This window comes from Glycine soja, chromosome 8, assembly GCF_004193775.1.
Source record: "Glycine soja cultivar W05 chromosome 8, ASM419377v2, whole genome shotgun sequence".
NCBI classification, from domain to species: Eukaryota; Viridiplantae; Streptophyta; class Magnoliopsida; order Fabales; family Fabaceae; genus Glycine; species Glycine soja.
In genome coordinates this window covers 1652500-1669127 of record NC_041009.1, presented here as the reverse complement: position 1 = coordinate 1669127, position 16628 = coordinate 1652500, and the positions used below count along the sequence as shown (strand labels likewise).

The 16628-nt window shown below is 29.6% G+C and overlaps 1 protein-coding gene across 1 annotated transcript; it reads left to right on the top strand.

The window, feature by feature from the left end:
• Positions 1–10527: 10527 nt before the first annotated feature.
• Positions 10528–13267, top strand: LOC114424719. The gene is made up of 5 exons (XM_028391563.1): positions 10528–10726; positions 10874–11023; positions 11119–11195; positions 11806–11922; positions 12008–13267. The coding sequence occupies exons 1-5, from the start codon at positions 10528–10530 to the stop codon at positions 12218–12220; spliced, it is 756 nt and encodes a 251-aa protein (XP_028247364.1). The 3' UTR covers positions 12221–13267.
• Positions 13268–16628: the final 3361 nt, after the last annotated feature.

Below are 16628 nucleotides of genomic sequence, written 5' to 3'. Positions count from 1 at the left end.
ACCTAGATTTCTCTAAGTGTCCATAATTTTTTTTATTAAATACATTTTTATAGTATTTTATTAATTCAACAATAATTGAGTGTTACCTTCTCTATCCACCACGTATAACGGCAAGCAAACAAGTAATCAATTAAAAAAGTTGAAAAATACAAGTTTAGGTTTTCTCATATTTGAGTTTAACTCAAATTGAAATGGTGGATTTTCTTAATTAGTTTAAGAGAAAATATCACTTTTAACACTCTGTTTGGTTGGCCTTACAATTCATTTATGATGTGATCCTCATTGGTCCGTATACGTCTAATTAGTTGGCCATGCTATATTAATGGGTCTATTTTCGTTACATCAAATACAGAAAAAAAAATTCTATTGTGAATTTGATTCTTAACCCAAAACTTTGTTTTATTTGTAACGGAGTTTTCTTTCCATTTCTTATAAGCTGTATTTTTATTAGTAAAAATTAAGTTTATAATATTCACACATCTTACTAATTCAACTAAATTAAATTATCTTTCTCTATTTTAATATCCTTTGTTGCCCTTGTTGTTGGTAACACCAACGTCAAGTCATTTATTTTTCATAAGATGCTTCGTTACTAAATAAATAAAAATAAAAAAAAACAATAAAGGATGCTTTGTTAGATTACATTTAGTCATGATAACATGATGAGTTTGGGATAAGTTTAGCGGAATTTTTCCATAATTATACCTATTTAATTTAGAATATTCTCAAAATACACTAGTTTACTAAAAAAATTCATAAATTACACTAGTTTTATGGGACAATGAGAAAGTCAGGTTTGACCACCTCGACTTTTGTGTGTTGATTTTTTTTTTTAAATTTAAATTATTAAAATGATATAAATATTATATTATATAAATATATTTTTAATTGGTTTTAAAAATAATTTTTTATTAAATTAATTTTTTAAATTTTTTAAGAGTTTATTAAATTATTTTTTTAATAAGAAAATGATATTTTTAAATACAATTATTATTTTTTATATTATTTAATTTACATAAGACACTTTTTAGGTGAATATTTTTTTAAAAAATCTGAATTTTGTATAATAATATGTTTATTTTAGTAAAAAAAATTAAAACTTTTAACATTATTATTTTACTAAATATAATTTGTTTGTTTATGACATTAGATTTATTTAAAAATGATAATACTTTTTGTTTAACAATTTATTTATAGAAGAATATTATACTACATTATCAATAAAATACTTCAACAATCACATTTGGGTAAGAAAAAACTTAAATGAAGACATGTTGGGACAATTGTTTCTATTATGGTCATGTTATTGGAAAATTCCACATTTTTTTTCTACTTTCCCGTTCATTTTTGTCTTCGTCCATCTCAGTAGGAATGCGAGTTAAAGCGGGTCAATCTCAGTGGGAATGTTAGTTGAAACAGGACGACCCTTTGCAATCCTCTTTCTCCTTGGATCAAGACCCCACTAATCTCCTTCATATTCTTGCCATATTGATTCATGTGGCAGTAAATCAAAGAAATTGTAGTAACGTGCAAAATGTGTTGTAAAGTGAATAGCGGTAGCACATAGTTTATGGAATCAACATTGACAGATTTAGCAGACAGCCATGACGTGATAACACGGTAAGTGTTTAGCCTGATATTCACCGCAATCATACTTTTGGAATTGTAACATTACTCTAAACCTACATTCCAGGTGGTCTGGGTGTTTGAAATGGGGATTGAGTCTCTGTTACAATAAATGTGTAGTTGTGTATGTCGAATTCGTTTACCATGTATGTATTTGATTCTTGTTGACCGTTATTCATTGCAATTATATTTTTTAATATGTTTTATTATTCTCAGCTATCATCTCAATTATCACACTTTTAAATTTTGACTATTGTATAAGACAAATGTATTATTTATTTTTTCATTGTGTTTTTTTAATTTGTTTTAATACTACTAACTAATTTTCTTATTTTTTAATTAACGAACATAACAAAATAAAAACATCAATGACACATAAATTTAACTAAAAAAATACATACATCGTAACTAAAAAATTATACTATAATTTTCTCCTGTTTTTTCATTTTTCTTTATCTATATATATCTCTTAAAAAATTTACAAGAAAATTAAAAAAATTAATTTAATAAAAAAGTATTTTTAAAACCAATTAAAAATATATTTATATAATATAATATTTATATTATTTTAATAATTTAAATTAAAAAAAATATCAACACACGAAAAATCAAGGTGGCCAAACCCGACTTCCTTACTGTCTCATGAAACTAGTGTAATTTAGGAATTTTTTAATAAACTAGTGTATTTTGGGAATATTCTAGATTAAATAGGTGTAATTATGGAAAAAAAACCTGAGTTTAGCTCTTTAGCTCTCCCCATTCCCGTTCTCGGAAAAAGCAAAGTGAATTTGAGTTTGAGGTATGAAAGGGGCTGTTTTAATTTTTTTTTATACTTATCCATATTTCTCTCAAGTTTGACAATTGAATTCTATACCTCTCTTATTGCACTAATCACCTCCCTTTTTTTTTTAACCCAACTTACCCCTTGTATCTTCTTTCTTTGTTTTCCTTCTTCCTCATCAACCAACACAAGTCTAAACCCTATCCCTTCTCATTTTTTTCTTCTTCTTGACTCAACTCAACTCTTTTTCCCGCAACCATTGAAGGTCCAAAGCATGTCCAAATTGACGCTGCAAAAGTCTCTCTCCTTCAACTCTTCACTCTGCAGGTATGTTTTATCGCATTCCTATTTTGAGTTTTGGATCTGTTTCCAGAATAAACATTTCGTAAGGTTATAAATACTCTTGCATAATGACCTTTTTGGACAGAAAATTCTTACAAAACACCTTTTTCCATAAGCAAAAATAGTAATTTTCATAATGATTAATCCAGAAGATACAAAATACACTTCCAGAAAGGATACTTTGGATTGCAATTGTTGTTTCCGAAACAGGTTTTCTATAAGCACAATAATGATTTTCAGAACCCCCTTTATGAAATATACAAAACACTTTTCGGGATCGCCTTTTCGGTAAGCAAAAATGCTTATAGAACAACCATTCCAAAAGTATTTTTTGCATACGGAAAGTCATTTCGAAAGCATTTTTAGCTTGACAGAAAGGTCATACCGAAAGCATTTTTAGCTTACGAAAAGGTTAGTCCAAAAGCATTTTTGTTTATAGAAAGACTATTTCACAAGTTTTTTTTTACAATTAATTAATTTTTTTATTGATTTTATTATTTTACCATTTTAGTTTTAGTTTATACGAAGGATGAGGTAGCATGGAAATGAAGGGTGTGGAAAATGAGGAGCTACCGTGGGAGGGAGGGGTGTCATTGCCATGGTGTACTGAGGAAGGGATTGTTGTAGTGGTGGTGTGTTATTGTGAGGGGGTGTTAGGGTTGAGAGAAGAGACAAAGAAGATTTTAGGGTTAAGAGATAGGAGTTAAAAATTTCATTAAAGATACTATTATATTTTCACTAAATAACGTGGGAATATGATTCAAGTTGGAAAGTGTAAGATTCAAGCAAATGCATAATTTGCTTTTTGAATATTTAAAAGATAAATACATTCATTAAAAAATGATTGATACATAATTTTTTTAATATTTTTTTCATTAAAATTTTAAATTAAAAGCTGAGTTGTAAATATCTTTTAACATTAAATAATTCCAATCTCCAAGTTTTTTCCTTTTCTGCCTTTTGAATTATATACTGCGACATATGGCCATGAAGTGACCTCGTAGCTCACTAGCTAGTAGAACTTCATCAACAATTTGCCTTGCCTGTTTTTCTCTCTCTAATAATAATATATTCCTAGTCAGTCGCAACGTGCTTTCCCACCATAATTTGTACACCTGATCACGTGGTATGCCTTTTAATTTGCATCAACAATTCATCCTCTCATGAAATTTTGCTTGATAATTTTTTTTATCGCCCTTCGGAAATATTGCAGGGAGGGGACGAACTTTTTTCCCCCCCTCTGAAGTTTAGACTTTTTTTCCTTTTTCCATTAAAATGGAAATGAGTAAATGAAAAAAAACTCAAAACAGTTATTTTCCGTTTGAACATGAAGTGTAAATAAAAAAAAATGTTTGATGTTAAAAAATAGAAGAAAAGAACTATTTTTTCCTTATTTTTAATTGAATAAAAATATATAATAATTTGAATTTATTCTTATAATAAAATATAATATATAACTTAACTTGTTGAAAATAGTACACTGTATAAAGAATACATTAGATATTTAAAAAATCTATATTCTTGTTTAAGGGATTTTCTATTGAAGTATTTTTGTGAGTAGTTACATTTAAAGGTTTTTTTAATCTTTTATACTTTTCTACAATGTAATATCATCTCGCAGAATTGCAGCTACTCTAAAAAATTCATCTTTGCAGCTTAACTAAAGGAATTATCGACTTTCAGTCTCGAATAGATAACTATTAAATATATGAAAGAAAAAAATTAGTATTCATAATAATCTTAATGGATTCAAAAAATTAATAAAAAAACAAAAAATAACTGTATTTATTTAAACCTAAACTCTGATATTAACTTGTGTCAGGAACTCGATGTTATTTGGTGTCCGTACACGAAATATAGCAATTGCAACTTTTGTAGGTGTTTTGAAAAAAAAGTAAAGGGATAGATAGACAGTAGCATATGTGAATAGGTGTTTCAGGGAGAAAGATTAGATGGATGGATGGATGGACAGGTCAGAAGGGAGTGAGTAAGAAAATGGAAAAAAGTGGGGAAAGAGGAGTGTATGGGACATTCCTATCTCTTCCTCATTTGCTACTCAGCTTTTTCCCTTCGACAAGACCCATCCATAATTTGATGTGATGGTCATACAGAAATAGAATAATACAACACAGATTATTATTTATTTTAACTTTCAACTCTATTTTTTTATTATATTATAAATTTTATGATAATTATATGTTTTTTCTTAATTTTTTTAGATGTTTGTTGATATATTATGTGTTTATTAAATATTTTTTTGCAAAGTTTTTTAAAATATTTAATATAATTATATATTAAAAATGTTTACATAATTTTATTATTCATGTCATGAGCGGATAAATACTGAAAAATAGTAGTCCTCATGAAAAATCATGTGACTTTTATATTATTGATCGGTTAACAATGTTATCTTATGAGAGGAACAAAAATTAGTAATTAAAAATAATTGAGGTTGAATAATGATAAAAAAAAATGTTGATAAATTGAAAGTGATTTTGTGAAAAAAATAAGAATAAAAATATAATTGATCAAATCACATGATGCATTTTCCCGCCAAAAAACTCCTTCAGAATTAATATTTGTTCTTTTAACTATTAATTTTTTTAATAATGGCAACATGAAAATTAAACTTTAAAACTTTGTGCATACTGTTTAAACTCTCAACTACTTACAAACCAACTCTTTGTTAATGTATTTTTTTTTTTTAAGGAAAGAAAAGAATCCAATGATTTGATTTCACTCCATTAACTCATTAAATCCGTTTTTATGCATAAGACTAGTTTTTAGTATAAAAATAATAAATGTCACTGTTGATATAATATTATAAAAAACAACGTTTTAAACTTAATTCTTATAAATAAAATAAAAAATTCAATTAAAACTAAAATTTTACTTCCATAATTTATATTTGAGATTTAATTTATGCAATTATTACACAAATTAATTACTAAAATATAATTCTAATAAAGAATAACACCAAAAACATCAAAATACCTACATGTTTTCTCACATTAAGAATTAAGAATCCACAACAACGAAGGCACTGATCCTCGGTTCATATGAAAATATACTCTATCCAGAATTTTCCATTGTCCTCCGGCTCTTCTATTCTTTTATTAAATTTATGATTCTAAATTATTTACTCCTGAGACAAGAGCTGACGGGTGACACTACTGCTGTAGTAAAGGAGAATATGAATAACTCTTTATTAAAACAGAGAAAAAATGTGTTATAGTTTGATGGGTATTATAAAAGGCAAAATTTTATAGTATGTAGGATATTTTTTACTCATTAGTTTATATATTAACTTACTTATGACATGAGTTTTTAAAGCGATTAGTAAGTAATGAAAGTCTTGGCAAATGAGATTGGATCACGTGGGCTTCTCATGCAAATTCTCTGATTTGGTAGCGCAAAGTTTTAAGTTTTTAATTAGTTAAATTCTTTTTTAAAATTATTTTGAAATTGGCTTGATTTCGAATATTATGGGATTTTCGTCATTTTCTTTACCGTTTGGTCATTAAACGTTTTAATGGGTGTATTAATTATTTAAATTAATTAGTTTAATTATGCTTTTATTACCTTTTAATTTCAAACGGTCACAAAAGGTGTCAACCTATGTTATATATGCGACCCTTCCTGACTCAGTTTTACACATCGTGAAAAATTTCTCCTCTTTTCTTTTTTGTTTTTGATTTTGAATTTTTTCTATTATATTCTGACAAATTTACGTGAGATATACAAATAAGTCTTTTAGGATATTACTTATATGCGTCATAAGAAAATATTGTTGGTGACTTTCTTGATTAATTTAGCTTGTTTTTTGGCATAATTTTGACACGCATACAAATAAGTGATTAATATTTTTCATCCATTACTTTACGGTTTACAGTATACATGCAATTCAAAATTTACATATATCTATTGCTTTTTGTTTTCTTGCCCGATTCATATATTTTTTTATTTAGTAAATTTTAACCGTCAGGGACTTAACGCAGAACCCTCCTTCTCTTCTAGCTTATAAATAGCCCTTCATTTCCTCGGTCTAGATAGTTTATAGAGATTCATTTCATGATTGTTGTAAGGCATGGTTCTGAAGATAATCCTTTTGTAAGATATTTAGTTTAATTTCGTTATTTCCTTCTCAATACTTATTCGTAGTTACCAGTTACTAGTACTACCCTTTGTGTGCCTCTGTGCACTTGTTTAATTAACGATGGGCACCTTTTAGTTTGCGTTTTGTTGAAAACCACGCAGATCTGTGCAGTGGTGTTGGTGGTAAGTCCTAAGCGACGGTAAGAGAGCTTTCTTCAGTCCACTTATGGGTGACAATAAGATTTCAATTAGCTGCCGACTCATTCATCCAAATGCTGAGTGAAAGCGAAGAAAGATACTCAGCAAATGAGTGAATGATGCGGGAGACAAATTGATTCTTAAGTTTCCTGTACTTGGACTGAAGGGAGCTCCCTTTTTCTTTTGAATCTTCTCTTTTCCTTTCTTCTATTTTGCACATGACAAGCATTATATCATTTCTCATCTCTATTTAAAGTAGTATATCACATAACTCATTTTTGTATCTTCTCTCTTCCTTTCTTCTATTTTGCACATGACAAACTTTATATCATTTTTCATCTCTATTTAAGGTAGTATATCACATAACTCATAACTCAATTTTTTAACTTGATATATATGCTGTTCCAAATTATATGTTCCACCCCTGGTTCCCAGATTCTGATTAATTACAATTTTCTTTTTTCTTTCGGTGTAACTTTTTTGCTTATCAATTAATATTACTGGGATGTCATGTAAGATCTTTGACAAAATATTGTTTTAAAAATGGGCTTCACAGTTTTCCAATAAGAGTTAGGTTAAGGTTTGTAGCTTGTTTAGGTGTGTTTTTCTGAGAAAAACATGACATCAAGGGTTTGCGTATCCGAGATAAAACTGTCTCTTTTGTAATAAATGTTGCAAGTGTTATTCAAGTTCCAAGTACTAACTTGAGGAGAGAAAATGAGAGACATAAATGGCTCGAGCCCATACTCCAGTACAGTACAAGTTTACCCCTCATCTCGGGTGGCGCTCTTTCTCTGCAACAAGTTCCTAGACGTCATGTCTCCCACAAAGCAAGTGCAATTACCAATATATCCTTTCTCTGCTTCTTCATTCCAAAAATTTAGGCACCTTTTTTTCCTTCCTCCCCAAAATAAGATTCAAACAATGGAAATGAACTAGAAATGTAGTGCCACCAATGTTTACTTGGGTGGAATTGGATTTCTAGACTAATATTTTATTTTGATACTCTTGTGTTAAAGCAGTGTATTATGTATATACATCACCTGATGATTTTTTGTCTTTTTTTGTGTGTATCTGACAGCATTTGTTTCCTTGTTAGAGTAAATTCCCAAGGATTTATTTGAAATAGTTCACAATTAGAGGAATGTTTAAAAGACGTATTTTACTTTAATAAGAATAATAATAATTTATAAAATTTACAAATCAAATGAGTGCAGATTATGAGTGTATTATTACAAAGGGTGCCGGAGCGGGGGAGCCCTAGAAAAGTTTTAAGAAATAATGATTCTAAAATTTTATTTTCTTATTTATGATTAAGGAAGCATGATATTTTTAATTACTATTAAAATATTAAATGTGTTTATTTTTATTGATAATATTAGGAAGATTTACAACGAATTTTTAGGATTTCTCTTTTAAGAAAATAGTAGATTTAAATAGCAATCCCATGGAAGGGAAGTTATTGCCTGCAGGTGTTCTGCCCTTTCACCTCCATAAACCCAGAAGACACTGTTGTTGGATTTGTAGCTATACAATACAATCTTCCACTTGAACCGAATCTAACAGCCTTTTTTACGTGTTTTGTTTATATTGATCATTGCCCCATCTTTAACCAACACAATAACCAAAGTTGTTTGTCATTGAATACAATTAACAAAATAAATATCTTAATTTTCCACGTGCTAATCACTTAAAGGACCACTGGTTAACTGATTAATTAATGCATAAGTATACATTATATATAGTACTTGGAATTTTGACAAAGGATTGCGTTGTGTTAAAATGCAAATCTTTTTGATTTACCTAAAGTTTAATGTTCCTTTATTCTATGGGGCCTAGATGTTTCCAACCCATTTGGAAATGGTGAAATGGATAGTTTGCTATAATCACTAAAGCCTTGCCTGGTATTAAACTAGTATATAAGATATTGAAATAAATAAATCTTCAGTGTGGGCTGCTCGCGAATCTGTCTGCCCCTCCTAAAACAGTAGCTAGTCAAGGCAAGGGCTCTACTTGTTTTTCCACTCCTTATAATAACTACGAAGAGAATACACACACACACACACACAAAAAAAAAAAAAGAAGCTATAGTGAGAGAAAATGCACATGGATGTAATGTATTGCTAGCTACATGCAAGGAGCTTATCTAAATGAAGTGACAATAATAATAATATTTGGTAGTGGGAAACAAATGGAAGTAAAATACAACTTGATATAGTATCTGAATGTAACTTTCAATCTAGTTTTAATTAATGACATTGGCTAGCTCTTTTAGCATATCAATCAAGATGTATCTTGATATGGTATCTGAATGTAACTTGATATGGCTAACTTTCAACTTGTTAATTTGAAGGAAAAATTAAATAGCACTCAGTTCAATATGGATTTCCAATTGTTAGATATGTATGGAGTAGCGAAGGTTCTTTTGTTCTTGTTCGAGTCTTCCTCCACAACGAGAAGCATAAGAATATACTAACAAACTTTCGCAGCACAGGCCATGTTTGAGCACGAGTTAGACTAGACTGAAAGTTCAACCCTTGTCTAGACCTAAGAGTTCAGACTAAAACTTCAAAGTAAATAAATATCTTCTCCATGTATCCTTCAAAAAAAAATTTAAAATGAAAAAAGAAAATATCTATCAATATTTTTTAAATCAGACTCATAATTGAATCAAAAAACACATTAGTTTACAGTTTATTGGTTCAACCAAACCAAGGTTAAACTATGGCCGAATGGGAAGTTATCATATTAATATTTTGAATAATAAAATAAAATAAATTATAAAAAATTAAATATAAAAATTATAAATCACTATAAATGACTAAATTATATGTTTTATTGTATAACAAGTTAATAATAATGCGATTTTAAATTAAAAAAATAAAAACCAACATTATGTTAGTACAAATGTAATTGAGTTGGGATCTCATATGCAAGACTTTTAAATTTTAGCCTTAAAAAATGTACTTACTACTAAATATCTATTAACAATTATCTTAAGGTATTCCTTGAATTTTCAATATAATTATAGTTTTTTATTTTTTTTATTCATAATTTTAAACACCTAATTTTGACCTAGCTTTTATAATTATGATATTTATTTTAAATAAAATAATGTATTTAGATTTAGTTTATTTTATAATTTGAGAAAATAAAAAATCTCCTTTCTTAGTTTAGTTTTCCTTATCAATGCTTGTATCTCATTCCAAAGTTGGTAGCCCGAAATTCCTTGGGCCGAAATTGTGTATCCATTTGGTGTCTCTATTTATCGAACCTATTTTTTAATTCACCCATTGCAAAAATTAAATTATTTTGATGTATTTTTTTCCTATATAAAACCAAGGGTCTGTAATTATTGCTTATTATATGGTTTCTCACATTTTCTTACCTTTTCTAACACAATAAATATATTTATTTTTATTTAATGTTTTTATACAGTAAGAGAATTTGAATGAAGTTATGCATTAGCCTTGTCAAGCAGCAAAATGGGAAGCTGCAGTGTGGATAGGGTGTTCGAAGTTGGACCATGCAAAGCTGGTTACGAAATGGGTCTCTTAATTGGACAAGGATTCTCCGAAATGATGAGTAGAGTGGTCACAGACCTCATTCTACAAAACCAGCTTCGACCATTTCCCCACACTCCTCAAACCACTTTTTTTTTAACAACCAAACCAAATTTCCAAGGTATTGAGAAGCGGTGTGCCACTTCATGATGTAAATATTGCAAAACCATATTATTATACATAAGCAAATGCTACTATGCCACATTGCCACAACATTAATATTTACTGTCTTGTGTGTGTGTCAGCAGATTTTGCTTATCAACTTCAGGAAGTAGATTCTGGCGTTTATTCCAAAAGAAGGAGCAAAAAGTGACAATGTTGATACCTCGGATGATTGCTCTGATGTTCTTGTTATCAGTGAATCTATGGCTATTGCGGCGCACAACGAAGATGCAAATGTTGCCCTTGTTGGCCACACGTAAGCTAGCTTGCTGATTGATTATTCATCATGTCGTCTTTTCCTCCTTGCTTCAGAATTCGAATATTTATGTGTGGAATTACATGCATGTGCAGCTACTTTAATCAAAGGAATCTTGCCGGATGGACTCTTCTTTGTAGACTGTGCATTTGGCTTCAATAGCCAGGGACTGGTAAGAAATCATAGAAACCTTTTTCATTATTACTGTTCTTATAATTATAATAGAATATGTGTTTATAATCACTGTATCAGGCAAATTATGAATTCATCAACAATCAAGGTTCTTTATTTTTCCCCTCAAAGTAAATTTCTCAATTTAAAATATGTAATCTAATAAATTTAAGGATTTACCATGTAATTAAATACATTAAAATGTAAATTCTCGGACATTCTGTCTAATGGATTGATGGAAGGGAATAAAACGAAGGAGAATGAAATATAATGGTATCATGTTCCATTGTTTGAATTAGTAAAACGAGGATGGAATATAATAGAAGCAAGTGAAACCTGTTCTACTTTATTCATTTTTTACCTTCGTTTTCTCTCCAAATTTTGGAGAAATAACGGAATGGAAATTTTGTTCTTTTCCTTCGTAACATATCCAAACAACAAAACAAAGGTTTTATTCTCTATTATATTTTATTATACTTCAATATTAATTCATTTCATTCCACGTTTTTCTATCAAATTCAAACCTAGTCATGGAGCCTAGCAATGTCCTCCTAATTGTATGAAAAAATGTTATGCAAGTAAAAAAAAAAAACTGGCTTTATGATCTGCAGGCATTCACTCTGGATTCTGATCCCCCAGCTGAAGATGAGATTGTGGCTGGTGGCATTGGGCGCAACTTCATTTCTCGAGACCTTCTTGAAGCTACAAGCATGGATGATGCAATGAATGTTAGATTTTGCATCCTTTTCTTTCCCATCTTAGTGAACTCTTTCATAAGATTAGTGTTTTCACTTTCTGCGATTATTTCATCAGAGGATCAAATCGTCAGAAGTTTCTGTGGGGCATTCTTATAACCTGTTTGAAACAAGCACGCGCAGGATTGTTAATGTTGAAACCGCATCTAGGAAGCGGATTTCAGTTTATGAGGTGGGGAATACACCTTTCTTCCATGCAAACATGTACCTCCACCTACCTATTAATCAGGCAAGTGATAGATACAAAATCCTGTTTTTTGCATTTGTCTGATTCAGACAACCCCATAACAAATCACATGGGCATGTTTTACTGCTTGGAAATGTCTCAATTCACTTCATCAAATGAATATTTGAACTATTGAGCAAATTGCATGTCAAGATATCATAAAAAATTCTGAGTGAAACATGCGTATCTAAGACTAAAATATCATTTGGATTTGATTCAAAGGTACAAGATGAGAATTCAATCAGCAGACAGAAAAGGGCAGCTGTCTTGACAAAAGAATCAAAAGGGGATTTCCTGTCACTTCTAGAAGATATGGACGACAAAAAATACCCTATCTACACGACTGGTAAACTGAAGACATCTCACATTTGGATCCCTTGTTGTACATATACTCTTGATTATCACTTTTTCTTTCTCCTATTCTCAGGTCCATTACTTCACACCCTCTGTACTGCCCTTATTGATCTGGATAAACAAACACTATCAATTATTGAATGGAATCCAAAAAAAGGAGATGTTTCACATGTTTGCTCTATCTCCCCTCAAAAGTCACCATGATTCTAAAGCAGCCTAAAGTCATTAGAATTGCAAAAGAACCTGTTACTGCAGTTCCTTTGTTATGCTGGTTCATATATAGAGGCCCAAGATATGCCCATCAATACACCGCATAGCTGCAACCTTATCACATAGAGACCTTACCCATTTGGTATCAAAAGCTTTGACAATAAGTAGTTTTGAATGTTTAATTAAATGAATCGTTACCTTCCATGGATCTCATATTTTATAGGATCATCTAGTTCAACTCCTAATGCCTTTAATTTAGTTACGGTTCCATTGATGTCAGTCACCGTAAATGATAGAAATGAGGAGTATTCCTTCTGCATGACGGCCACTGTGAAATTAAACATTTTTTGATGTTTTGTGTAGAATACAAATGATCAAAATTTTGTCACCGGATGGTGATGTGGTAACATTTCTTAAGCACACTACACTCGATAAATAAAACTAGAGAGTTACAATGCTTTGTTGGGCTTTTTTATACAAATGGGTAAATTTTTTAAAAAAATTACAGGAATGAATAGATTTTTAAAATATTACGGGTCAGTCATGTTTTAAAATACGATTTCATATAAAAAAAAGTATTGAGAAAGTCGTGTTTTAGAACACAACTTTAGAAAGTCATATTTAAAAAAAAAATACTGAAATCGTGTTTTAAAACATGACTTCAAGTATTATTTTCTTTTTAAAAAATTATAAAGTCATGATTACAGTCACAACTTTAGTATTTTTTTCTTTTTATTAAAAAAATATAGTCATTTGTTAAATCATGATGTTAGTCTTTTTTTTCATTTGAAATATGAAAGTGTTGTTTGTTTTTTATGTAATAGGTATTGGTGTTGTGTATTTGAAATATATTATACATATAATTGTATATTATTTTATATATGTGATGATTATTTAATGAGTACTTTTTTCATTTGTTGAAATATTAATGATTTTTAAAAAATAGTAATAATATAAAAAAATAGAAAATTAATCATAGAAATGTAATAAAAATTAACATGAAATATATTACAAATATGTGAAAAATAAAATTATTTGTGGGAGGATATCTCATACTTGCCCACATATATAATGAGATGCATCATGAACTTATGTCCTTTTTACGTCGACAAATGGGTAGACATGAGGATCCTACCACAAAAACAACACATACCAACTCGGCATGGTCATAGAACAAAGAGAAGACAAGCTAAACCAAGTCAACAACAACCAATGTAAAGATCAAAACGACAAATAAAAAGACCAACATGTGGGACTTCCTCCCACAGATAACTTTATTTTCCATGTATTTGTAATATATTTCATGTTAATTTTTATTACATTTCTGAGTAATTTTCTATATTATTAATATTTTTAAAAAATATTAATATTTCAAAAAATTTAAAAAAATACTCATTAAATAATTATCACATTTATAAAATAATAAAAATAATATACAATTATACATGTAATATATTTCAAATACACAACACCAATACCTATTGCATAAAAAAATAAACACCACTTTCATATTTCAAATAAAAAAGAAAAAAAACTAAAGTTGTAATTTAGCAAACAGCTTCAATATTTTTTTTTTTAAAAAAAGAGACTAAAGTCATGATTTAAAAAATGACTTCAATATTTTAAAAAAAGAAAGAAAAGATTAAAGTGGTCATTGTAATCACGACTTCAATAATTTTTAAAAAAAGTTACTAAAATCGTGATTGTAATCATGACTTCATATTTTTCTTTTAAAAAAAGAAAATAATACTTAAAATTATGTTTTAAAACACAACTTTAATGTTATTATTTTTTAACCTAACTTTCTTAAGTCGTATTTTAAACCACGACTTATTCATATCCGAAATATTTTTAAAATTTACCTATTCTTGTAATTTTTCAGAAAAATTATCCATTTGTGTAAAAAAGCTCTTTGTTGTCGTTGTTAGTGTTGGTAAGTCACAAATTGACAAATTATCAAATAGATGGAGGGCATGCGAGGAAAAGAGAAAGAAATGTACTTTGGGCATTGCATGAGGGCAAGTTTGAGAGGACCAGATTGAAGTTCGGCCCAACGAAGAGTGCACACGTTGGTGTTCAAGCCCAAGCCTTCTGAGTAGAAGCGAGAGGCTTTGTGTAGTTGTAATATCCTCCTCAACGACGCTGCCATCACCACGTGTGTTCGTTAATGGAAAATATTGTGTTGTGAACTATTATACTGTAGGCTTCGGCACATTTGGGCTTTACTATTTGTTTTTAATAGTTTCTTTATCTTCATTGGTAGGAAATGGAATTTTGCAGTTATCTTTCTTCTACCTATTATTCAAACAACTCGTTTACCATGCATCTCCCTCCTCCTTGTCGGTTGTTGAAGATGAAGAAGGAAGCACTAGTAGCAGATCGACAATGGCAATCAACATACTGATTCTCTAGTTCATATAAAGAAGCATAGAGTGGAGCATAGTTATGATTGTTTTAGAGATGAAAATATTTATTTTATTTTATTTTATTCGTATCACTAGAGATGAAAATGTTTGAATCTTGAAAAATTAGTGTTATTTTGAGTTGTTTAGTTTAGAACAAATACCATGTTCATCAATGGATCATGTACTCTGTTCATCATCATATTTATGGCCGCACTAATATAGAAAAGCTTGTGGTGGTATAGACTGTAGAGTGTAGAGTCCTCGTGATTTTTAATTTTTTGTGTGGACTGTGTGGTTACATGGCGTTTAATTTTGAGTGTGATGAATACAATTTCTTTTGTTCTCGTTTTTCTGTGTATCCATCAAACGAAAATCTGATAATTAAGGAGGAGAAAAACACCTACCGAACACTAAATTGGTTATACTTAGGAAATTCTCTGTCATTTATTTTAAAACATATCGAAACCAGTTAGCCTTTTCTTTTGCTTTTATTTATTTTTCCCTAAAAATATAAGCTAATCCTGCGACTGCATCTAGTTCACGTAGATAGGAGTATCAGAATAATAATGGGTGAAATTGCAACCGTGTACAAGCGTCTCACTAGTTTTTCTATAATAATGATAATGACTCTATAAGATCTCCATTGGTCTTCTTTTCTATTCCAACTACGTTTTGAATAAAATGCTTCGTCTGCATCATTAGTCTAAGACACTGTCACTTACTAATTCAACCATTCATTTATTCTACATAACTATATATCACTCTTTATTGGCCACCAAGGCCATTGATAATATGTCAAGGATCGATGTCAACCGTTTAGGTCAACAACTTCATTGAGGGATTTCAATTCATAGAGAACGGAAAATGTTCCTTTAAGCAAATAGGTTTAGCTTATAAAACTTAATAGTTGGAAATTGACGTGCACGTAAATTTCACATAGTTAAGATTGGGCAGTAAAAAAAATAGTTAAGATTGGACTTGATGAAAATAATATAAGAAAATTGACTCATATCTATAATATTTTGAAATTTTGGGTAAAAATACAACGTCGCATCTATACTAATGGTTCATTATATGGCTCATTGGTGTAGACGCTTTGTTTTTTTTTCAGTTCTCCTTGACCCAACACCACCGACGTATCCCTTTTTGTGATGCCGTCTTAGATTCGTTAACATAATAATGGCTAGTAGATGAAGCCGAAACAGGAAAAATCGATTTAAAAGCATTGGCCCAATGTTATGTGGTGCTGTGCATCTGTGGAATTTGCAACGGTGAATAGGGTTAGCCAAGCACGACTCACCAACCCCTATTATAATGTCTTCATTTGCCACTAAAAATCAATATATACCTAACACCACCAACTTGGCACCCTAACTAATAGCCAACATACATCACAAGAAAATAAAAGGGAAAAAATGAATTACTAAAGAACAAGTCTAAATTCTATATAAAAAAAAGAACAAATCTAAATCTATATTTTATTT

Coding starts and splice junctions, on each gene's coding strand:
- LOC114424719 (XM_028391563.1), top strand. CDS start 10,528: ATGGGAAGCTGCAGTGTGGATAGGGTGTTCGAAGTTGGACCATGCAAA. Junction 10,727..10,873: donor AACCAAACCAAATTTCCAAG/GTATTGAGAAGC, acceptor TATCAACTTCAG/GAAGTAGATTCTGGCGTTTA. Junction 11,196..11,805: donor GCTTCAATAGCCAGGGACTG/GTAAGAAATCAT, acceptor TATGATCTGCAG/GCATTCACTCTGGATTCTGA.